This window comes from Montipora capricornis, chromosome 8 (assembly GCF_036669925.1).
Source record: "Montipora capricornis isolate CH-2021 chromosome 8, ASM3666992v2, whole genome shotgun sequence".
NCBI lineage: Eukaryota > Metazoa > Cnidaria > Anthozoa > Scleractinia > Acroporidae > Montipora > Montipora capricornis.
This window is the reverse complement of record NC_090890.1, coordinates 27,986,095-28,010,873: the sequence shown is the minus strand read 5'-3', so window position 1 is coordinate 28,010,873 and position 24,779 is coordinate 27,986,095. Positions and strand designations below refer to the sequence as shown.

General features: G+C 39.4%; 3 protein-coding genes across 4 annotated transcripts in view; 2 read left to right on the top strand and 1 right to left on the bottom strand.

The window, feature by feature from the left end:
• LOC138058900 (uncharacterized) overlaps nt 1–895 on the top strand; it is a 2,854-nt gene extending 1,959 nt beyond the window's left edge. The window contains exon 2 of the mRNA XM_068904350.1: nt 1–895. This exon is cut by the window's left edge and continues 1,280 nt beyond it. The gene's annotated coding sequence lies outside the window, so the exon portion shown is untranslated.
• Nucleotides 1–24,779, top strand: part of LOC138060786 (forkhead box protein N3-like) — a 234,556-nt gene that overhangs the window by 121,782 nt on the left and 87,995 nt on the right. The window lies entirely within an intron of this gene.
• On the bottom strand, nt 4,815–24,738 carry LOC138060791 (nuclear ubiquitous casein and cyclin-dependent kinase substrate 1-like). 2 transcript variants are annotated; one of them, XM_068906660.1, is made up of 9 exons: nt 24,559–24,738; nt 24,133–24,200; nt 15,759–15,891; nt 14,737–14,958; nt 10,120–10,301; nt 9,180–9,353; nt 8,193–8,297; nt 6,688–6,739; nt 4,815–6,209 (listed from the first exon to the last, which is right to left on the bottom strand). In XM_068906660.1, the coding sequence occupies exons 1-8, from the start codon at nt 24,582–24,584 to the stop codon at nt 6,729–6,731; spliced, it is 921 nt and encodes a 306-aa protein (XP_068762761.1). In that variant the 5' UTR covers nt 24,585–24,738; the 3' UTR covers nt 4,815–6,209; nt 6,688–6,728. The 2 variants fall into 2 exon arrangements, with proteins under 2 accessions (XP_068762761.1, XP_068762760.1); XM_068906659.1 differs by lacking the exon at nt 6,688–6,739.

Below are 24,779 nucleotides of genomic sequence, written 5' to 3'. Positions count from 1 at the left end.
CATAAGCATCATGGTGCTAAAGTCGTCCGTTATGCTGCTGCTTCAGCCATCTGCCACTTCCACAAAGGAGCAGAATGTAGGAATGAAATAATGGATAAACTTTCCATTCCTGGTGGGAGTCACACAACTCATTCATTTAGACTAAAGAACAACAAGCGGTTGAGGAAAGCAAATGCTCAAGCTACAGCCATGGAGAAAAAGCGCCGCCAGGGACTCCAACTTGTGCGGACCAGAAGAGAAGAAGCCCTTCTTGAAATTGATGGACCAAGCTATGACCCTGGAGGATTCTAAGGGCTCCCTTAAGCCTCTGAGAACTAAATCTGGATAGTTTTCCACCCACTGATATTCTTTTCCCCGAACAATCATAATATATAATTTGTTGTAAACTTTAAGTCTGTTTTCTCAAAACGAGCGATTTTTGCCTTTGAGAAAAGATATTTCAAGAAAGATTTAAGCTATTGACCTGAAATTTTCAGGAGAGTTAGTGCTCATTAAATGAATTGATATGAATGAGGGAATTTGTCAAGGGCTTGCTGGGGAAAAAATGATCAATGAAAAATCCCCCACATTTTGATGGTTTAACTTGAGATGGCTCTTTTGGCATGTGATTTTACAATTTTGCAAAATCCTCCATTCATATCAACAATTAGGTACTATTCTTTGAAATAACATAAGAAGTTTATTTGTCTGTGAAGTCTGCAAAGAGAAATCTTTTCTCAGGTACCCGAGGGTTTTGCACTGCGGGTAGTGCCTTTGACAGCCTGGTACCAGGTTACTTTTGCTGGCAGTGCATAAAAACATTCGTTTTCAGAACCTTTGGAGTATAAGCTTTCCAGTTATATAAAGTTTGTTATGGTTTGGATTAAAACTGTGATTGCTACATGCTATACAAAAAGTGCGCTTTTTTCAGGTAAAGCCCCACCTTAAATCTGCCGATGAAGTTTGCAGAGTTTGCAAGTGTGCGCTCAAGACAAAATATGGTTCCCTAGGATCTTTCGTGAACGTTTTTAAACCTGCAGGAGAGAGGGTTTCCAACAGTTAGTTGTCGCTGATTTGTGCAGTCGTGCCGGTATTATTCTATTGAAGGACACTTCTTTTTCCTCTCGAATCTGCACTACATGCTTCCGAAAAGTTTGCACGTACTCTAAGCTTTTCGACTTACTATCTGAAGAGATAAATAAACCGAGGCATGTTGAAACTGAAAGCCAGATTACAGAATTGCTCCGAAATAGACAAGTATGAGCTCAGCGAAGCGTACCAGCCAGAAAAAATAACCATGCTTGAATATTTCCTGACTGTTGTTTTTTACCGTGTTAGTGTACATAGTCCCAAAACCATTACCTACCTCGCCCCTGCCCACGTTTCTATCGTATGGGATTCATCCACAACAACCAAATGAACATCTTGTCGTTTTCTCATCACATCTCGGAAACCATCGGTGAACACAGTTTCGGCTAAAGTAAACAGTATGTCCGGTAATCGAGGAAGGTTTTCAAAGATTCCTGGGTGTTCGATTTCCAGTGCTGTCAATCCAAGCGATCTGGCCTCTTCAATTTGATCAGATATGATTTTCTTGAGGGGACAAACTACAAGGACACTGCCATTTTAAGAAGTTGATTCGACAGAGAGTAACGATCTAACAACGGTAAAAACTTGAAACACAAGGCTTTTTCCAAAGCCTGTAGGCAGCACGGCTAAAACATCCTTTTCCTTGAGAAGACTCATTATTATGTCTTGCTCTTTCTTGAAGACGGATGAGATGGCTTTATGTAGAAGAGATGCACTTTGCGCAATCGCGCTCGCCATGTTGAGTTGAAATGGAAATCTCTGGGGTTTGTTTTAATTGACAGGTGTCAATCACGAATTGACCAATCAGCAATTTACGTTCAGATTCTGAACGTAAATACTGAAAAACTAGAGAGATCGCTGCAGGCTCTTCCTCTCTTGACTAGTTACCAATCCCTTATATTTCGACCGCGCGCCATTTTCAACGGAAGAGGATGTTTCGAGCGCGCGCCATTTTCAACGGAAGTCTGCTTGCAGGCTAGCGCCATTCCTGCACCCCTGAGGAAGTACGTTATTATTATAAGAATACATAAGTTTACCTAGGTGCAAAGAATAAATATCTACAAACTTAAGGAAGCGAATGAGACTCCCACAGGAGCCCGATGACCAATTACAAGAAATTAAGCTGACGTCATAGGGTCACCGAACCGGAACTGCCTTTGTTTTTTGAACTAATTCGCGGGAAGGGCTAGTCTAAAAATAAACCTACTTGTGAAAACGCCGTTTCACAGACGCTGTATGGAAGTTGCACGCTCCAGATGGGCGGCCTGTCACGAACAACTTTCATGAGCCCCCAAGTTCGGGGCCTGCAACGGCGAAAATGAAAATATGAAGGAGAAGTGTAAAATACGTTTTTAGGCTAAAGAGTACTGTGTTGTACCCCATTTTCGGAGATTCCAGCCCTGTCAACCTAAAAAAAGGGAGGGTCCGGGAGGGCCTAAGATGCCATTTTCTGAAAAACGTCAAAGAATCACTCTAAAAAGACTGGTTAAACAAGGCCAACAACTTTCCTTGGCTAGAAAGAGTTTCAAAGAACCGAGAGAATATTCACCGAAAAGGGGAGGTTTCCGGCCAAAACGGGAGGGTTGGAATCTCTGCAGCTTGCGCAGCTGGAGGTATTGTTGGCGAAAGAGGCAAATTAACGAGCGGCAAAGCCGCTTAGAATGGGGAGGGGGGCTGTATTTCACAGGGACCCTCTTCATTTTCCGTGCCAACAATACTACCAGCTACGCAGGCTATAAGGACTATAGCTTCCTTTCAAGAGTCATAACATAAAAATAAAAAATATAATATGATAATGTAAAGCCTCCGGCGAAATTTTCGAGGCACATCACATTCTCTCTAGATCTCCAAAAGTAGCATCGCAGAATTTGCTCACAAAATTAAGCAAAAACGTACAAAATTTAAAGGGGGGTGGGGGTGGGGGAAGAAGGTTCATAATCTGTGTAATAGCCCTTATTCGCTTGTACATTTTGTTTTCCCAATTTAGATCATATGACGATACTCATGATCAGGAGATTTGGTTTCGGCTTTGTTTTGGTCATCAAAAAGGGTGTATGCAGACATATTTATGCTTGCGTATATTCTTTTTAAAGAACATAGACAAAAGATCAAATCTCCTGAGTATCGTCATATGATCTGTATTGGGAAAACAAAATGTACAAGGGGATAAGGTCTATAGGCCACTTTGAAGAATATCATAATACTCTTTACTCCTTCAGTTTGTCCTCCCAAATTTTGGTTTCTTTTGGGAACATTGTAAGGCCCAAGAGAAACTGGAAACAATGCTTATGCAAAGTTTGGGGGGACAAACAAAGAGTATTAGGGCCTGGGCAAACGGGAAATATTTGGCGTTTACACAACATCAAACATTCAATTTGTTTGGTTACCAAACATGGCCGGTGATGTTGAAGTGAGTGGCCAAACGGTTAAAACATGTTTGATCTAACTCAGATCAAACTCCACAAGCAAAAAACTCTGGATCACAAATACGTAAAAGACACGTGCGGCTGAGCAAGCGTGGTACGCATGCACGCGCATTGTTTGATCGAATGTTTGATGGCCTTCAGATTTTATCAAACACGATCAAACAGCACCGAAGAAGGTGGCCAAATGGCAAAATGGTTGGTCACCAAACAATAGGGCCGTTTATACGAGAGAAAATAAGCCGCGGCGTTCATAATACGCGAAAGGAACTATTTATACGAGGGTAAACTCCCAGGCCAGGATAATAAGCCTCGGCTTGAGAAAGCCGTGAACGTAGATTTTGTACCATTTATACGGGGTGCTCGCGTTTTATGTAAGCCGCGGCTTGTTTTCTCTCGTATAAACGGCCCTAATATTTGATGTTCTTTAAACGCCAAACATTTCCCGTTTGGCCAGGCCCTGAAGGTATTTTCCGAAGTGGCCTAATATTGTGACCTGTCTCTGGCTTTGTCGGAGGCCGCAGTCTTCTCTTATGTTGTGACAACAACGGTTAGATTCTGATTTCATTAGAGGTACTTGTTAGTACTTTTTTTTCACATGTACCCAAGACGCTATTAAATACGCCCCTATTTATAAATACATCCACTGCGCCCGCTGACAAATTGCATCGCGACTTGAGCGGACCCCGACGGGATGTCGTGCGCCTGTCCGGACAGCTTCTCCGCAAAATTTTTCTTAGTTTAGTTTTTTTATAGCCGCGAAAACAAGTGACAGCCGTGAGCACGACGGAAGCGAGGATTGCTATAACTTCTCTACGATGACGCCATAACTTGAAAAGCTTTCTTGAGCTTTCACTACGATAAAACTAACTTAGGTTGGGCCAGACGGAAAAATACGCTTAGTTCGTTCACCAGGACCTCGAGCCAATATTTCCCTGTCACGGCCTCGAACTCAGACACTTATTACAAAACTTATTATTTCATTATTGCAGTATCTTCTAAAAATGTATTGCTCTAGTTGTTAGAAAGTTGGGAAGCGCTTAGCTTCAGATTTCAAGCCATTGGTTGAGGACCCGCAACAAGCGCAGGTTCAACAGAGGCAAAGAGCCACCAAAGACTGCAAATCTGAGCCTACGAAGCGCTTTGGATTAGATACAGTTGCGCTCCAGTGGATAAATCAATTTGTTCGATATGACCTATCCGCTGGATTGCAATTAATTTAGCAGCTAGCGTTATCCAACTTTTTAACCACGAAGCTTTGAAATTACGATGTGAATTAAGCTGTTCCCAGAATTAGGCTCAAGTCACCTGGATCCAAATCCACAGAGTTTGCAGGCACTTTATTGAAAAATCAACCGTATTAAATTTAACTTTAAAGGGAATATATCGAAGTGTACGCTGTCTGTAACTTCACTTGCTGTCATTGCGCTTTCGAGCGGTGTGCAGTTTGAGAGTCAGAGATAAAAATAAAGAATCCATTTTAACAAATCACGGAAGCGCAAAATTAAATTAGCCAATCACGATGCAAGACAAATGCACGCGGCCACTGCTAAGCGCGGGAAGAAAAAATGCGAGCAAGTCTCAACTGATCGGTTTTGTTTTGGCCTCTGACTGGCAAAGGACATGTGGCGATTTCTACTGCCTGTAGTACTGTAGAGCCAAATTAAAGAGTCTATCACTTCAAAAAACCATTTCCGCTGAACCATTCTCTGCACATGTCTAAAACACTTAACTCTCCTTAAATGTTCACTGTTTTAGAAGCTCCTAAAAAGCGGAAACAACTAATTGTTCCCGTCTTTTAAAGCGAATAATTTAAAAGTGAGTTTTAACTAAAAAGGTTCTTAAAACAGCACAATATATTTGGGACGATTTCGGAGAATATATAAAGTGCAAAATTCGTTGAGGTGATAAGCACTTTAAAGTAAGGGTGGAGCCTCTTAGTCCGGCACTCAAAAAATCTCGTACCCAGATCTCCCACGGTCATATGGAATCACATTTGCAGTGATAGAGTGAGATCTGGGTACGAGATTAGCTCGCACCATAAGGAAAAATAGACTTTTGCCTTAATTTGGGCTGAAGGAGATAAACAAGGACCAAACTAAAAGTAAAACTCAGGCATCAATTGATTGTGAAGTGTACCAGTCGGTATCTCTACCTAAATTAAAATCTAAAAAGTGACATAAATAATGATATAAATCAATCTTCCAAAAGACCAGTCTAAAAATTAATGATTCTTTTACATGTCCTTTAAGAGTAATCTTGATTGTCTTCTTGAACTAATCATGCATAGATGTCTGGCATGGTTGATTTTCCATTTCATGTTTTGGCTGAGAAACCATTTCTTGAGATTCTGCTGTAGGTTTTGTACAGTTATGCGAATTCCAAGATGATTTTACCTCGTGGAGTTTCGAATCACATTTGAACATTTCTCGCCGTGGTTGATAATAAAACACTGCAGCTAAACGTGTTCTCTGCACCGAGAGAATGAAGAATGGCTTGGAGTTTTTACTATGTAAAATGTTCAGGATCAGTGCTGGACGGAGACATGTGAATGAAGCGGCTTGACTCGAACATTTCTAGAGAGACCCAAGCGAATGGGAGGTCCCGACGTCTTGATGTTCACACCACCGAGACCCATTCCTGGAATAGTTTTTGGGAGTAATGTAGGGTTGTTGGACTTTGCTTGCAACTGTAAAGGTTTATTTGTAGTGGCTGAAACTTAATGAAAAATCAATCAATCAATCAATCAGTCAGTCGGGCAGTACAACTAAAAGGAAACGTTTTCAGGTGTTTATAAGAGACAATTGCCCAAATATACCAACTAAGCGCGAGGAAACATTTTCCGTTAATTTAATCTAAAACTCAAGAAAAAGGTGAAAAACAAGTTTTAAGCACCCAACTAATAACATTTGATTAGCCATCAATCGCCTGGGTATCAACATAAAAATGTACCGAAAAGAACAATTTGCTTTTATTTGATTTTAAGGCAATGCTTGCGTGAAATTCTCTGAAATGTGAGCATATCCAACTCCGGTAGTATCTTGCATCGCATTCAGTTTACAGCTCTCAATGTACATGAAAGCACACACCTCGTTTAAAGTTAAGGATCAGACATACTTTCAACAAATTATTAATATTGTTATTGTGCTTTTAAAGAAGACAAGTTTTTAAAATATTGCAAAGCCTTAAAACGCACCTCTTGTTAGAGAACGGTTATAATGTTGCCTTTAAACATCTTCACAAGAAACCTGTGAAATCAACACAGGAGAAGATGAGTTGAAATTAGCGAGGATAATAACCAGAGTTTACTGCTTTTTATTCGTTGATGGTCATAAATGAATGATAAAATTTCAAGTACCAGTAATTACGTGTATTTCAAGTCTCGTTTATAAGAATAATACGCACATTTATCAAGAATAGATATTAATGTCAAGCATATTACCGTTTTAGTGTTCTGGGTGCAGGCACTGGTTAAAAGACTAGTTTTCACTCCTAGAGTAGATTGTTAATTGGCTTGTGCTTAATCTGGCTTATTCTTGAAACGAAGTGATAGTTAAGTTGACAAAATAAAACGAAAAGCTATATTTCTGACTGCCTAAGTAACTGGTTCAATTTCAGGTTAGCATGACTTCTGCTTTCAAGTGAAATTACACATAGTTATTGTCTTAATATAAAACTGGAGCACAGCTCCCACCCAATCAATGAATTGGAGCAAGGCCCTCTTTCAAAAGTCTCCTCAAAGGGTAAAATAATGATACAGTATTAGTGATTGCTTGTGCTGGCCTTACTTGGGGTTTTCAGTGAGTCGTACCAATTACAAATTAAATTCAGTCCTTTGGCTATTCATGAACTGGTAATGAGCCAAAATGCCATTCTCTGTGTGGTATGCAAATTAAGGGGAAGGCAAACTTTTACTTGTTGCTTTGGTTAAAACTGGTTTACGAATGGTTAGGCTGTGTTAAAGTCCCTTATTTTCCTTAAATCTTGGATTGTCATGTGGGGTTCTTCAGTTCTTAATCCGTTGCTCTCTTTTCCACTCGGCACGACACGTTTTTGACACGCGTATGGCCACCGTAAACATTTCACATGCAAGGAAAGTGTCTCCCAAATTTGTAAACTAATAATTTCTAATGGAGAAAAGATACTAAGCAATATATATATATGGTTGTGTGAAGACAGGTTAAAAGGGCAAACAGCTCTCTTCTGGCTCCCGTCTTTGTCTCAAAAACGTTGCATGCTTAGGCTCCTAATATTGAGTGGAATATTATTACACAAAAGAAACGGTTTCCCAAGGGAAACAGCTGCTTCCCCATGTGTTATTAGTGAGTTAAAGAAATGACGACAGCTACAGTAATCAAGACGTCACTTAAAAGAATAAAACTTTAAACTGTCTTTAATAAGCTTAATTATTCCATCTTGTCCACATTGTACAATATTCCTTTCTGCAAAACAATTTTTCGAATCACCAAATTTAACCATTGACATACCATTTACTCTAAAGGATTCGCTGTTGTATTCTCACGTAATCGTCAAAACCTTAAATTTGGTGATTTGAAATTGTTTTGCAGAATTTGGCAAAGAAAAGTAACGTTCTTAAAAGTGTGCTACACGACCAGTTTCCTCATTGAAGTAATAATATCATCTTTCTCTGGTGTTGTCGTTTCTTAAATCCCAGCTGCAATCAATTTTCCATTGACATACCTGAAGGTGAATTGGACGCTGAACTTGAGACTGAATGACTGCTGTTGGCTGATGATCCTCGACCTCTACTTTTGCCCTTTCCTCTCAGCATCTTAAGTGGTGTCACTAAAACCAAAAGATTATCTTTGCAATCAAATGAAAGATTTAATTTTTTGAAGTGGTCCAGAGATCAATCCTTGAAAAATCATTTGACTGGTTTAAAGGCATTGTACCGTACCAAATTTAACAGTCCAATATTGAGGCCAAGAAACCAACGGTTCCATCATTCACCAAGGAAACTGATCGTGGTTCAGTCGTGATACTAAACAGCCTTTTAATAATAGACCATTTTACAGTTCTGTGCTCAGTTACCAGGTCTTTGAATAAAAGCGAGGCTGGAGTTGACTTTATTTTGATACAAGCCTCACTGCTTTTCTTATGCAAATAGAACCTCCTTAGCATTATAACAACATGATTTACATAAGAAGGTTTGTATCAAAGCAAGGTCAACTCCACCCTTGCTTTTATTCAAAGGCCTGGTAAATGAGCACAGAACTGTAAAATGGTCTATTGTATTGGGTCAGTATATCCCAGTAAAGACCAGAAACCACTTTCAATCAATCAATCAATCAATTGTTAATAAGAAACCAAATAACTGAATAAATTAACACAATTCTTTACTAGCTTGGTTGATTTGTCAACATTAAAACTGTGCATGAGGTCTTGAGGAGAACCCAAGGCTAAAACATAATGTCTTTCTGAATACACGTACATACTGTAAACTAGATTTTAACCAATGTTACTTTTACCGATTTGGGCACCTGCAGCTTTTTCTTTGGAACACTTGGCTTCCACTAACTTTGCGCAGGTTTTTAAATTCTCCTCATTCTCATTACAGTATGTTGAGCCTTAACAGACTTTTCCAGCTTAGTGATGTTGTATGAAATCGACTATACATGTATGTGCACTCTTGCTTAGTTGTCAAAGAAAGCGTATTAACAACTGAACCTGTAACACTTGTCCGTGGTTTAACCGTTGGTTTTGCTGGTGAACCCGTAGACTTGCCACGACCTCGCCCTTTCAACGTTGTCTTGCCTTTAGCGTCACCAAAGTCGCTGTCCTCTCGATCATCACTAAGGCTGTCAGCATTACTCAACTCTTCACTGAATTCAAAATCACTATCTTTAAAGAAAAGGTAAATTACACAAAAACGCTTAATCTTGTTTTTGTCAAAAAGCCTGTCCCTTGATTAAGAGGAAGGAATGACTTACACCAAAAGTATATCAAGGAGTCCTCTGTGTACTTACATGTATCAAGACATCAAGTTTGTAACATTTGTAAAGGGTACAGTAAAAATAAGTGTTGTTAAGGCAGGGGTTTCAATAACTTCTGAAATAGCCGTCCATTGAAGGCGGCAGTTTGACAAGTTTATGATAGCATTGTTAGTGAAAATCAAGGCAAACTAGCAGGCGGTGTGAGGCAAAGCAGGCGACGGTATATCGACGGTAACCGGCTTCTATTGAAACTCCTGTTAAGGTATTATTGTTCTTGGACGAGTGTAGAAAGCCACGGTGGAAGAGTTGGCTGAGATGATGAGCACTTCAAAGAAAGAGAGAAGCTGCACTAGCATGGAGCTGTAAGAGCACTTCATTGGTTGTCTACACTCCTCCTCTGATAATGAAGATGATGATGATCAATGCTAGTAATGCTGCAACAGCTTAGTGTTATGACTGTGTGTATGCTGTTGTAAGGTAGGCAAGCTACATGTAGGCTGAAGTGACAGAAAATGCCATAAAGACTATACATGTAGTTCTAAGGAGACATGCACTGTGCTGGTTTGAGGGTGTGTGAAGCCCTGAACAAGAGATGCCTCAACTGCATTTTTCATGCAAAAGGAGTACACCCGGAAATAATTACTGGGTTGTGATACATAACAGGAGACACCAACCTTCTTCACCAGGTTTCATTTCATCAATGTCATCTTCGTCTTGTTCTTGCTTCAGGGCAGCAGGCTTTCCTGAATTTGATTTCTTTTTAACCTGTTTTGGTTTGATGTCATCACTACTACTGGTACTCTCCTCTTCATCATCACCTGCACTCTTCCTTGACAAGTTGGTTTGAGAATCAGTGCTACATGTATCAAGCAAAGAACCACAGTAATTCTTTTTTATCATTATTATTAAATAAATATTATTATTTTGAAGCATTGTTTGCAAAATCCTTAAGTAAAATTTGGTGGTATATGACAGAATAAAACTAAGAGATATCAGTGTTCAACACTTAGATTCTTACTAATTTGCCCTTTGGCCATCAGTTTTGTTTAACGGGAACAGGAAAGCCTTGCAAAAACACCCTTTATTTTGGCCTTAGTTGCTCACATCTGAAAAACAAAGTCAGTGACCCCAATTTTTTATTGCACAAAAGTGATCATCAGGCCAAGATAAAACTCTCTGTGCAGGGAATTCAGAGCTATCTTAAATGTCCAATTATTTAAGGTGGCTCTGAATCTGCTCAACAGAATTTTTTTAAACTTTGCAAAAAGTTTCATTCTGGCATATTGATTACATTTCAGAAATAAAAAACTGGGGTCACTGAGTTCGTTTTCGAGATAATTATGAGCAGCTAAAGCCAATATATGGAGTGTTTTTGCAGGGCTTTCCTGTTGCCATGGTAACGTTTTACGCCACAAAAATGACCGAATCTTTTTCAGCAATAGTTAGTGTTTGACATGGTACCATAACATTGCTGTTAAGGGATAAAGTGTTGTAGTGCCAATCCTTCTATATGTATGTGTTGAAACTGGTTTGAGCCACCTTAAGCAATTTTCCGGGTTTACCTCGGTGTAAAACCCTGTGAAACTTTTTCTTTGTTTTGTTAGCTCGTGGTAGGGTAAGGGTATTGTTTGATGTTTTTTTTTGCTCTTTCGTTTTCCTTTGTGTTACGTCATCCGTGAGTTTCACAGGTTTTTACACCGAGCACCAGCCAATTTTCCTTTTCTATAAGAGATCACGGGAGATTCCTTATTTAGGCTGGTTTTGAATTAAATGCCATTTGATCTGGAATAGTATCTTCTTTAAGCCATTCAAAGCTGGTTGAAATTGCGTGACAAAAGGTAGAATTTGTTGGATAGCATATTTGGCCGTGCGAAAATGGGTTTGATTGAACCATAAATTCTTTTGACACTGAGAAAGATGGCGGCTATAACATGTTCCTCCTTCTAATCTGTTTTGAGGGTTGCACCATCATACTTTTAACAGAAAAATAAATGACAGCAAAGAGATGTAACATTGTTTATTTTTTTATCATGTTTGCGGTGACTCTGTCATTACTAGCCACTTTCTTCATTGCAAATCAAATCGTTCTGCAAAAATTAATATTAGCCGAAAAAAATTCTGATTGCTTGAACAGGAAAGTCTTAGAGTTGTTTCACTTGCCCACGAATATATTTGGCTTGCCCCGGAAAATCGGGCTTGCAAGCGTTAGTGTCGAACACTGGATATGCATTGAAACTGAAGAGTATGTGAAAATGATTTCACATGAGAATGACTATAATCAGGAATGCCTTCATGATATGTGGGATGGTGTATTTTGCTTTCCTGCACTTTTATAACTACATGGCCTGTCATACACTATAACGCTTCATGAGACATACTGCCAATCTGGCCTTATTTCTTGGAAAGACTGGGCCAGACCAACACCAGGAACTCATCTCATTGCAAATAAGTCCTGGGGTTTTCTAGAATGTCCCAAAGTTTATAAAACAGGGTTTTGGTTTTGTGGTCCTTACCCAAGAAGACTTAAAACATCTTCCCATTTAAAAGCTCTTCAATGATATATAACACTGCCATTTAAATGTGGCTAAATGTAATTTAGGCTGAGTTACTGCAAAATCAAGCCAATGCTGGTCTCCGGTGGTTGTGGATCATGCGTACTTATTTGACATACAGGGTTTTCACCATTAACCAAGCATCATATGACGCGTCCTTGCTGTGTGAGTTTGTGCAGTTGTTCGAGCTCCAAATCATGCTTTGTGCAACAGTTTACCCCTCCCCCTTCCCTCCCTCTTTGGTGGCTTTGGTGAGTTTTGAGGTGGGTAAGTATCTCCACTGACTTTGATGGTGTGACGGTGCCTGGCTGTACAGTACCGCTCAAAAGTAAGTTACCAGTCTCGTCCCGTTTCTCACTCTCGTCTCGCGAGAATCACTGAAGCGGCAAGATTGGCATAAATTATTATAGAAGTCCGATGGTTACACGAACGTTTGCGAACTTCAACAACTAAACGACGCTCACGTTGAGTGTCAAACATGAATCAAAATTAAAATACGAACTGTTAAAACCGAAACATTAATCATGCAAATTGGCAACATTTCACTTTTAACTGCGGTGGCATTGTAAACAGATCTCTGTGAACTTTTAGAGGCACTTTGCTTTCCCGAAACACCGTATGAAATTGAACGAATTTTTCCCACAGTTCGTTACTCCCACAATTAAGTCGATCTGCCGACACCTTTTAAGGTAAATGACTCCAAACAAGCTGAAAGTGCATATAGCACATAGCTGCTATGGTAAATGAAAACAAACTTGAGTTTGATGACTTCACTTTTGAGAATTTCATCCACAAAACCAAAATCCAAACAACAGATCATTTTCACTGTCACGCAACGAAAAAAATAAATTCAAACCATGCAGTGAAAAAGGCCAAGAACTTGGAATGTTGTATGAAACAAATTTATTTTCCCCCTCTCAGGTTTGTCCGGTACATCTTATCTGAGTTATTTGAAAGCGCTTATTTTTCGTTCGTGAATTAAACAAATGTGTATGAACAAATCTCCTAAAGCTGCGGCTGCACGAGCGATTTTTGGCTCGCGCAGTTTACTGTTTACTGTTTACTGTTAGCAACGCATTTCTCATCCTTAGCCACGTTTTTTTCTCTTTTTTGCCGGTGCCAATGATATACAAAGGCGGTCGCATACTAGCGGATTTTTTGTCGGCGGATGCCACAAGTCTTCACTTGTCGGCTAGTGCAGTGTGAGGTGAATTCCGACAAGTCTTCGGCAAGATCGGACAATAATTCTTGGGTTTCTAAACAATATATTTTTTAGTTCTCTTTAAATTATTACGTTCATGGAGCTGTAGCAAAAAAAAAGGGGTTTGAGAAAACTACTTGACATTCACCTACAGTACCACTTGATGCAAATTTCTGTAGGAAGACAGGAGTCCCAGGTTGTTTTAAGTTTCCAGATTGTGGTTTTGTGCCAGACTGAACTACACACTTGGGCCAATAAATGAATGTCAATCTAAAGCGCCAGGAAACATTTTATATAAAATAGTTTAACAGGAAATCGATTGATTAACAGTGTTTACATGCGGCCGCGAAAGTTTATCAAGACATTTCGCCTCGAAATCGACTTTGTAACTATGTAGATTTCACGGGCAGTTTCGAGGCATAAATGTCGACACGTAAAGGCAATAATACACCACCGGCAATCGCATGCTGCCGCACAAAATTATGGAAACATTTACCCTCAACAGCAGCTTCGAATGAAAGTATAGTGTATGTAGATTTCACGGGCCGATTCGAGGTTTAAATGTGGACATGCAAAGACAAAAACACACCGACCGCCAACCGCATGCTGTCGTGCAAGTTTAAAGAAACATTTCTTCTCTAAATCAGCTTCGCATCAAAGTACTACGGTGAATACAGATTTCACGGGCAGATGTCTACAAGCAAAGACAATAGGCTGATTTAGCAACAGAAAGGGAACGTCAGTGGCGACGGCACGCGCAGAAAAAACACCAATGAGAATTCAGAATAGAATAGACTCCACTCTTTTCTTCCCTATTCTAAATTCTCATTGGTAGTTTTGCTGTGCGCGATGTCGCCACTGACGTTCCCGTTCTGTTGCTAAATCAGCCTAATAATACACCACCACCAACTGCATTTTGACCTAAACCTTTAGTGTCACGCGTTACGTTTTGGAGCGTTAGTGTCTTCGTAAACAGGTTAATACATTCGGAAAGTTTTCGTTTATGCAAACACTTAGTTTTTCGAACCGTCTCGTGAGACGAACGACGAGAGACTCGTCTCGCGAGACAAGAGACTCATCTCCCGAGACGAGACACTTGTCTCTAGAGACGAGACTCTTGTGTCGCGAGAGGGTGGTAACTTACTTTTGAGCGGTACTGTAGTTGCTGCACTCCGAGTTGCTATGGATACCTACGCACCCTGTTTGTGTCTTGTATTTTGCTTGGCACCACCACCTGCTTTCAAAGGCACCTTTCCCAAGCTCATCTATTGGCAATGAGTTTAAATCAAATTTTATCAGTAGGCAGGGAACCAAGGTGGTGAGAAAACAAGCAGGGGTATGAAAGTACCCTGGAATTACGCTTGAAGTAGCCATGAAAAATAATATTGTTGGCTAGGCTGTCAATTACTATGCAACAGCCAAGCCAGTTAAAAAATATCATGACAAAGGCAGCCATTTTCCTCAGTTATTTATTAATAAATGCCCAGAATCTTAATCCAGCAGGAGTTAAGCTCACCACCACTCATAAGCTAACTTACCCTGTATTCTCTTTATTGTTATCTTCCCCATCAGAAGAGGGAAGGAGTCTAGCCTTCTTTCGTTTTGATGAAACCTCAACATCATCATCTGAAATGTCCTGATCATTATCATTCCCAGTGCTGCTACTTTCATTATCAACAGGTGATTGCTGAGATTCCCTGATAGATGCTTTTAAAGCTGCCTCCAACTCCTTTTGGTAAAGCTTTTCATCTCTAGATAACCTGCACAAAAAACATTCAGGACTGTTGGGTTTCTACATTCATCTTTTTCTTTCAACTTTATTTCCTTTCCAATATTTTTACATGAAAAAAATTGTTCATTCTTATTGGCTGAGAGAAATGCAGTTTCTCTTCGAAAAACTTTACTCCTGCTTGTTTAATTCCAAATTGCACTTGAAATCATGTGATTACGTGTACCCATACAAATACCACTACATTCAAACCAAAACAAAGGACAAGCTGCAACTTACACATTACAAACACAATTACCACATTTGCTAGTTTAAAAACGCAGCCCATTTCTTCCTAAAGAAATGGGATGTGATTTTCCTCACAGAGAAGCATTTTGATTTCAGTTTTATCTGGCATTAAACTTCTGTAATCTGTCAATTTGAAAACAGAATTAATATATTGTATAAATTAAAACTTTGCAACAATTTATAAAATGATAATAAAACTGAGGGTTGTGAGGATGACCAGTCAGGTAACACACCGTACATGACTTCTTTTTTCTGTTAATTCTTGTATTTTTCTCGAGCTAATTATTGGTATTCAATATGAGCTAGCCTGCGACACAGACGGTTTGGTGAATTTTAGAAGCTTCATTCCACTGGGGTTGACTTTCGCAGGATCCGTATATTTAATGGACAGGCAAAAAACCCCTTTGCTTTGGTCCAGGTTTTGGTGCGGCCATTATATTAAACCGATCCTTTGAAAGTGAACCCCGGTGGAAAGATTAAAATGTTGAAAGTTCACCAAACTGCCTGCTGCGAAGGCTAATGTGAGCTTGCTACATGTTTTACCTCTCTTTTCTCTTCAGTGCTCCTGATTCTTTGTTTGCACTTTTTGCTTCTTCTTGTTTTGATTTTTTATTGGTTTTTAGTGTAGATTTAGTCTTCTTGACAGGAACAGAACCTATATCATCCTGAAAATCATCTAAATGAAAAACAGGATCGTGTTTTAAACTTAACCCTTTCACCACACTATCCCGGTTTTCCGGAAACTCGGTCATGTCCCCATACCTACTATCCCGCTTTTCCGGGATTTCAACTATTTTCACTTGAGATCTGGAAACCACCAAACCAATGATACCTAGAGGGGGGTAACTGCTATTAATGAAATCTACAATAACAAACCCTTGAAAGCACACGTTTTCCACCATGTTGTTTCATACAAGATTTTGCCAAGATTTATCGAAGAAGTTCAGCGCGCACGTTGACGCCATCTTTAATTTGCGTGAAGAAATGGCCGACTCTTCTTCTGATGAAAGTGGCTCTGAGAACGAATTGGATGAAATTTTCGGGGAAAGCAGTGGTGAAGAAGATTTTGGAGGCTTTGTTTTTGAAATGCCCGATGACATCGAGTGGGAAAAAGACCCAAGTGGTGCGGCCTTTCAATCTTACTATGAGGATTATCCACGTGTTGCATTTGAGCGTACGCATTGTGGCCCAACTGTTGATCAATTGCCCGGCAGTGGAAAAGGCAATTGACATTTTAAAACTTTTTCTTTCCAATGAATTTTTGAACAAAATAGCGACGTTGACGAATCGATGGTTCGAAGTGAAAAAGGCGGCTGAACCAGTGTGCATGGAGAAGAGACGTCGTTACACTCTCAGTCAGCCCTACACCCAAAAGAATCAAGTACCGTGCAAAATGGCAAAGACTACTTTCAAGTGTGATCATTGTGAAGTTTAGTTGTGCATCAGTAGAGGGAAAAATTGTTTTAAGGCCTGGCACACCCAAGCTGAGTACTGGAAAGACCAATGACTAAAGCACCCACCCCTCCCCCAAAGTGGTTTGTATCCTGTCCTCTCTCCCCCCCCCCCCCCACCCCCACCCAGTCCTCCTGAAGCTTTGCTCTGATGTAAAAATATTCTGTTTTAATGTATGAGGCTATGTTTTCAACAAGGTTTTTGATGTTGCATCATTGAAGTTGATAAAAACTTTGGACTGGTATATTTTGGTATTGACTGCTTGTTAGGGCAATAAATGTTATATGCTTGACAGAACCTTTGACCAAGTCATCACATTAATTTTTTGACATCATATTGATGAAAACTGAATTAAACATGATTTTGAACTGTATTTATGTATAGTTGTAATGTGTGGTTCCAGAAAATATCCATACCCCTCCCACGGAGGGTTACGGAAATTCCGAGGGGTAGAGGGGTCTTAAAGAGGCAAATTTCCGAAGGGGAGGGGGGTGCATAAAAAGCCTTTTCTTCCAGAGGGTTTGAAATGCGATCGCATAAACACTTAAATACGTACTTTTCCAATTGATTCTTCAAGGTAACCAAGAAAACTGGAAAATTCTATCCGTTGAAATAAACGTAAGATTCCTTCTCATATATTTTCCACTATTATTCCGCCGCCAGAAGACACAGATAGCACTGAGAAACTCCCCTGAGCAGCAAGTTCGACGTGAAGTAAAAAAAAAATGGCCGACTTTTAAAGATCTTTAAAGCTTGTTTTTAGCTTGAACGCATCTGTTGCTTTTCCAGATGGCATTATTTGTGCAGTCAGTTGATTGAGATCATTTGTTTATACTCATGTTCTTCCCTTTCAGTACAAAATTCTCGCGAATTTCGAACCTTCGATAACCAGGTTATGAAATAGTTTCATCGTTATCCGTGTAGTTACGAGTTTGTAAATGTTAGCAAAGTCGATAATTTCAGTGCCATAATTTTGTCCTGCCGTATTTGTAGCCGTCGACGGCGATGAGAGACAGCGAAGGTTTCATTTGGTTGTTTAGTTTCCGGATTGAACTTGAAAAGTATGTTTCACACATGAAATGTGAGACCAGTTGAAAAATCCTAAGGAATAAAAAATGTAGTACTGTCATTTACAAACTACAGAGACAAAGCGTATAACTTTATTGAAGTGTTCTTGGTGAAAGACAAAAATTTAAGCGACATTTAATAAACAGGTGTTGAAAAAAACATGTTGCGTGACGGCTTATGATTCCCGCTGATAAGCGAAGTCAGTTCACAGCAACACACACGAAAAATAATGTAAACAGTACGGTTCACAAATTATACTACTGTGGATAAAAATTACACCCGCAACATAAAAAAATATCATGGAGATTAGCACTGAGGTATTTTCCCGAGTTTTGCTGTGACAGCAAAAATAACTCTGCAATAAATAGTTTCCTGTGTGTGCAACGTAATTTGATATGTTGTTTTGACTACGCATAAATTTAAACTTCGACTGGGTTACAAAACGCATACGATAGACTTAAAATAGCGCCAACTTTCAATTCTTTTTTTTGATTTTTGAATGAATTTACTTCTTTTAATTGAACAGAGAAAAGGTCAGCTAGTTGCCAGGACATTAAAGGGTTAAATAAGCTCAGTTGTTAGTTTGAACATTTCAAAGCGTCTGTAAATACGTCTAGAATTTCCACGGTCGTTTTTGGGAGAATGAAATTTTTATTACAGCTCTTATTACAGTCTCCTTTTTTCCAAGGGGTATGGGGGACCAAGTGGAAAAATCATGGAAATTCCAGGGGGTGGGGGGAGTAACGTGAAGCCCTCTGGAACGAAAAATCCAGTGGGGTGGGGGGTCAAACTGGAAAAAACCCTCCGTGGGGGGGGTATGGATATTTTCTGGAACCACACAATTGATAATTTGAGCTTATTTAGTTCTTGTCATACTTCTGCAGCCTCAATTTGATGCTAGATTGGTCGAAATGGAAATCCACCTAGAAATCTGAAAGGTACATTTTATTAGCTTCAAATTTATTATGGGGTTGCTTTATACCAAAATGACTCCTTCCCACTGAAAAATGAGCTTAATGAAACACACCTGATTTTCCAATAAATCAGCTGGTTTTCTCATGTATGGGAAACCTTTATGCTGGTTTCTTAGTGGTGAAAGGGTTAAATGAAACTACTAATAACTTGACTGCGATACACGTACATCTGGCCTCGATTGTTCAAAAGGTGGATGACGCTATCCACTGGATAAATCACTATCCAGCGGATTGAGCCGTTTTCAATGTACTTCGACCAATCACAGCAGGTGTACAAAGTGCAATGAAACAATCCAAATTTATAGCAATTCCATATAACTTGCTCAAAGCATGCGAAAATCCAACGTGCAAGTGGCGATTGGTCTTGGCTTTCCTTTTCACTGGTTGATAAACTGGTGCAAGATTTTTTAAACCAATCACAAAGCGTAGCAATTCCAATCACGTAACCATTAATTTTTGAAAACTGCCCTAAACACTAGCAAAACTAATAATTATTGAGTTGTCCAGTGGATAATGATTGATTCAGTGGATAGCACTATCCACCCTTCGAACAACTGGGGCCCGGACTTACTGGCATGCAAAAAAGAAGAATAGAACATGCATCCATGTTACAGGTAATACGTATTTTGAATCATTCAGTAAAAAATAAGTACTGCACATTGCAAAGAACAGTTGTATTTAACTAGATGATGTTAAAAATGGCCAAGTTAAGTTAAACTTCAAGTCAAAAATAAAGGACTAAATACAATTGTTCTTATTAATAAGTTTGACAAATACGCAGTCTACCTTTCAATGAACGACAAAAGTAGTAGAGACACTGTACTGGAAACAATCACAATATTATGAAAAACTTTCTGACTTGCACTTCCCCCTGCCCCTTTTGATGCTGGTAACAGAAAAAGAAAGGTTTTGTGATTTTTAGAGACATTGTTAGGGGGAAGGGGGCTGGATGGAGAGATTAAGGAGGATAACATTCCTAAAAGAGGGGTAAGTATTCCAACCAGTTCATATGTTGCTTATTGTTCAGATGGAGCAACATCACTTCGAAAAAGCTTAATGTACATCAGCACAATAAGGAACTGAATTTTTGGACAGTGACCCTTCAAAGACATTCTCAATTTTCAAGGTTTTGTTTAATTTCATGAAAGGAAAAGGTCTCTCTGAGGGATTTACAATAGCCAGCTGCCAGCAATCAGAGACATTCTAGCAAAGGCTTGCACCTACAGCACATTCAGACATATTTACTGCAAAGTGGGATCTAGTGTGTCTTGTACATACATGTACATGTACCAGTACCTTTTCAGTATTAGATGACTGACGCCTCTAGGACCACTCTGGTGTGATTCATTTTCTCATTCAGACATTTTCCATTTTTTTTTGTTATATCATGCCACTGTGATTAGCCAATTATTTTAGCCCCTTACACATGTCTGGACAGGTATGCCAGTACACTCAAATTTGATATTCAACATAAAGTGGCATCACAAAGATCATGGGTTGGAATCCCGTCGAAGCCTGAATTTTTCAGCCTTTCCTTTCACTTCAGCAAAGGAAGCATTCACAACTGCGAAAGTCTTCAAACTCAAAATGTTTAGTTCTGCAGTTCATATGTCTTTCATAATTAAAATTAATATAACTTCTCTAACATGTAAATCAATAACTGCCATACTATGCTTCGATAAAATTTTGGTAAAGACGATTTCAGTAAAAATCATATAATAATCTCCAGCTCACTAGAACAATGATGACTTTATTACAATCAGGGTTTGTGCTCGATTTTGCCTATAAAATTTCAGGAGTATTCAAGGAGTTTTCAAGAACCAGGAATTTAGTTTTCAAGGAGTCTTTATAGGAAGATTGCTATGCCATACATAGCATTTCAGTGTTTTCTTTGCTGAAAAAGCCTACTGTATCTTGATATTCCTTACCATATCCTGCAAGTTAAGTGTACGCACAGGCATTTTAATTTTTGGTTTTAATGTTTCCCTAATAGTCAATTTTGGGCTCAATTTTTGAAATGTCTCTTTATAACTTGGCAATTGATGCAATCTCAACAATTTTCACTCAAGAAAAAATTCAAGGAGTTTTCAAGCAGTTTTCCACAAAATCCTTCTTTTCAAGGGCTTTTCAAGCACCCTTGAAGTCCAAAATTAAATTCCAGGGCTTTTCAAGGACTTCAAGGAATAGCACAAACCCTGTACAATGGTTGAGAGAAATAAGTGTATTTCTTAAGCCTGCCACACATGGTGAGGAAAGAACTGAGCAAACTGCCTCACATGGCAGTTTGCTCAGCCGTTTCCTCACAATTATGCCAGGAAATTTTGGTGAGAAATTTGCCTAAGTTGCAAGGCCGTGGGAATAAAATCAAGACTGTTGGATATTTTTGGCTTTACTGACAGTGTGCGGTCATTGTGAGAATCAAGCTGAGCTTTATCAATGAAGCATCCAATAAAATACATGGAATTCTCACATGATTTCAGTGGTTCAAGATGGCATCTGAAGAAGAAACTCTGACGCCACTGACGTCATGTGAGAATGCCACATATATTTATTGGATGCTTGATTGACCAAGCTCACATGGCCGCAAACAGTGAGGAATTTGCCTCACAAGACCAAAAATATCCAACATGTTTGATTTTATCCTCACAGCCTCGTTAAATTTGTCAATTTCTCAACAACACTTCTCCACACATGCGAGGAAACAGCTGAGCAAACTGTCTTGCGAGGCAGTTTGTCAAGGCCTTTTCTTACCGTTTGTGGCAGGCTTAAGTCCAATACATTAAACTTCAATGAAAGGAGCTCGTCGCAATTATATTTTAAGATGGGTTAGGGTAAATTTCTTACACTGAACAAGACAAAGAGCTCAATTGTGTCTTGTGTGCCATTCGAAAGACAAAAAATATTTTTGATCACAGAGAAATAGAATGTGTGGTTCCAGAAAATATCCATAACCCCACCACAGAAGACTTTTTGATTTGCACCCCCCCTCCCCCCAGGATTTTCCATTCCAGGGGGTCTTTGATGACCCCCCCTCCCCTCAGGAATTTCCAGAATTTTTTTACTTATAAAAACGAAAGTGAATTAGTTACGTAATTGCGGTAGAATTTTATTACAACAGTGTAAACATTAAGGTTAACTTTTAGAAAAATATAACGCTTTGTTAAGCTCATTATCCAGCTAAACTTTCAGCTTGTGCGCTATCAACTTTGCAAAGCTTAAACATTTGGGTTGCACGTCGACTTTTTCACGTTTTTGTGCGAACTTCGATGAGAACATTTCACTTGCTTAAACAACTTCGCAAACCATAGTAAATAAAACAGAAACTTACAAGGTTCCTTTGTTTACACATTTTGTCAGTTTCTTCAGGTTGATTTTTTAATATTTAGGGACCACACATGTTGATGCGGTAGGTTTCGTGAACGTCGTCACAAAGGCGATTGTTTTACGAAGAATATTATTGACGCCAAAATAATCCATCATATTTGTAAACTTAGATATGGCGATTTATGTGCAGTCTTCAAATTTACTGACTCTCCAGCAGTCCTTCTTGCCGGTAAATGACACACAGGCTCACTGTTGCTTGCCTTTGAGCCACGGATGGAAGTGAGAGGGCGACTGTTATCGTTTTTGGCGCGATTTCCTTCCTCCAATGAGTAGTCAAACTCCTGTTTTAGAATTTCCAGTTTGACATAATGAACTGAACCTCAACAATCGTTTCCCGAGGCCGCAATAAATATTGCGTTTACTCAAAGAAGAGAAAACTTGACTCCTGGTTCCTGTCCGTGGTCTAAATGCCACCCACAAAAAAGAAAATGTCGTTGCACACAAGCATTGAGATGGTGGGAACTTGTGTCTTATCGCATTTTCAATGAGTTACTACCCCCAGTAAAACATAAATCCTCTCAAAAATGTGTTTACTGCATGTGAAGGTAGCGAAAAGTGATACTCAAGTAAACTGAAGTGTTGGTTGGACGAAAAAGAGACAAACGTGGAAGTCTGGGGACGAGACTCCAGTTGAGACCACCATTTTAAATGTTTTGAATCCGTCCCAAATGAAAGACACATTGTTCTTAGCTTCGGGAGATTGTAGCGCTAGCTAACTCAAAGAAAAACGGAAACATTGAAGCTAATAGTATTAACTTTATCTCAAAACTGACTTTTGTTTCAAAACATCGTCGGATAGTGTGTTTTGTGCTTCAGATCGATCGTATGTTGCTTTCAATGTTTTGTATGTGGTTCGTGACCCTTTGGAAAAGTAGTTTCCCACGAAACCCCCCTACCCCTTGGAAATTACTGCCCTTTAACCCCCCCTCTCCCTCGGAATTTCCAATTGTCTTCCGTGGTGGTGGTATGGATATTTTCTGGAACCACACAATATGGCTATGCAATGTTTTAGCGACAATGTTCCATACATGTAAGCTTACTAAGATCAGCTCATCTGAATGCAAATTTAATGGAGACATAGTTTTTCAGTAAGTGATTAAATTAACCCATTGACTCCCAGGGGTTCTCCATTGACGAGTAAAATTGTCTGGCGTTAGACAGAGTAAAATACTAAGTCTGGCCGGTTTAGGCCGGTTTGGACATCAAAGGGTTAATTTCCTTATATACTATAAAATTAATATACACTTTAACCCTTTCAACCCTAAACTGGCCTAAACCGGCCATACTTAGTATTTTACTCTCTCTAATGCCAGACGATTTTACTCGTCAATGGGGAACCCCCAGGAATCAATGGGTTAATGTATGATCCCAAGGGAAACAGTTGATTAGTAAAACAATTTAGTACCACCCAACTAGTCGACTAATGCAAATCCTGCATTTTGATTGGCTACACTACTAGAGGACTATTAGTAATAGTCCTCGAGTAGCGAAAAGCGTTACCCTTTCTTTCGTTTTATTCGCAAATAAATATTTCTTCAACTTGCTTTTACTAACTTTGTTATTGCCTTTTCAGTCCGACTAGTTGGGTCTTACTAGAACCAAGTAAGAACCAAGTAAGTTTGGTCTTACTAAAACAATTAGACCGTTCGCCCTCAAGGGCCACGGGTCAATAGCCCATTCGGTTTCGCCAGAAACCCATAAGGGTTGAAACGTGTAACGCACGTTTACAGCTTCCGAATATTCAGTGCTAAGTACCATATTTGGAAACCTCTCGCTCCGGTTAATTTCGCGCGAGAACATTGGTGCTATTGCGTCACGGTGTTCTTGCGAACTGATTGGTTGAATGTTTCTCTCTTGTTGTTCCAAATATGGTACTTAGCAAACTGAATATTCAGAAGCCTGTTTCCCAGCACACAAGGGGCCGTTACACGTTTCAACCCTTATGGGTTTCTGGTTTCGCCTAATGGGCTACCTTTTGACCCGTAGCCCTTGCGGGCTACGGATCTAATTGTTCATTAGTTTATATAATTCGTCCCTACCGTCGCTGTTGTTTGTACTCTCATCTTCTTCTTCACAAAACTTCGCGTAATCGACTTTTTTGCGCACTCTGCGTAAAGACATTCAAACGTTGAATCAATCACCCTCACTTAAAGCTAAAAGCCTATTTTAAACGTTCACCAATTGAAGCCCTTAAATTGAAGCGTCTTGAGATAATTTCTCAACAAGCTGGAAATGAAAAACTGTGGGTCTTTCAACATTAAAAATGTCAAATGTGTCAAACTTATCTGTCCCTAATTAACCACAAGGGAACTTATAGTAGACATTAAGGTTGTCATACTTGCAAATTGCTCACTAAACTGTCTTCGAGACAACACTCTTTCTTTGCCAAATACAAAAAGATCAAAAATTGGACAATGTTTGCGTCAGTGTAAGTATAAATTACCATTTTGATAACATTCATTTACCTGTCAGATCGTCTCCCCAGTGACATACCAGTGACTAAACACACTTTATCAAAAGAAGGAAATCAGACAAACCTTTACTGTTGAAAATTTCAAGATTGTACAACGTTAAAATCAATAGATATTCCCGTGAATATCGCGTGAATGTCCGCGTGAATATGACTTGGCGCCAAAACATCGTATTCTGCGATACAAAATACAGCGGACCTTTGATCAAAGCCTCG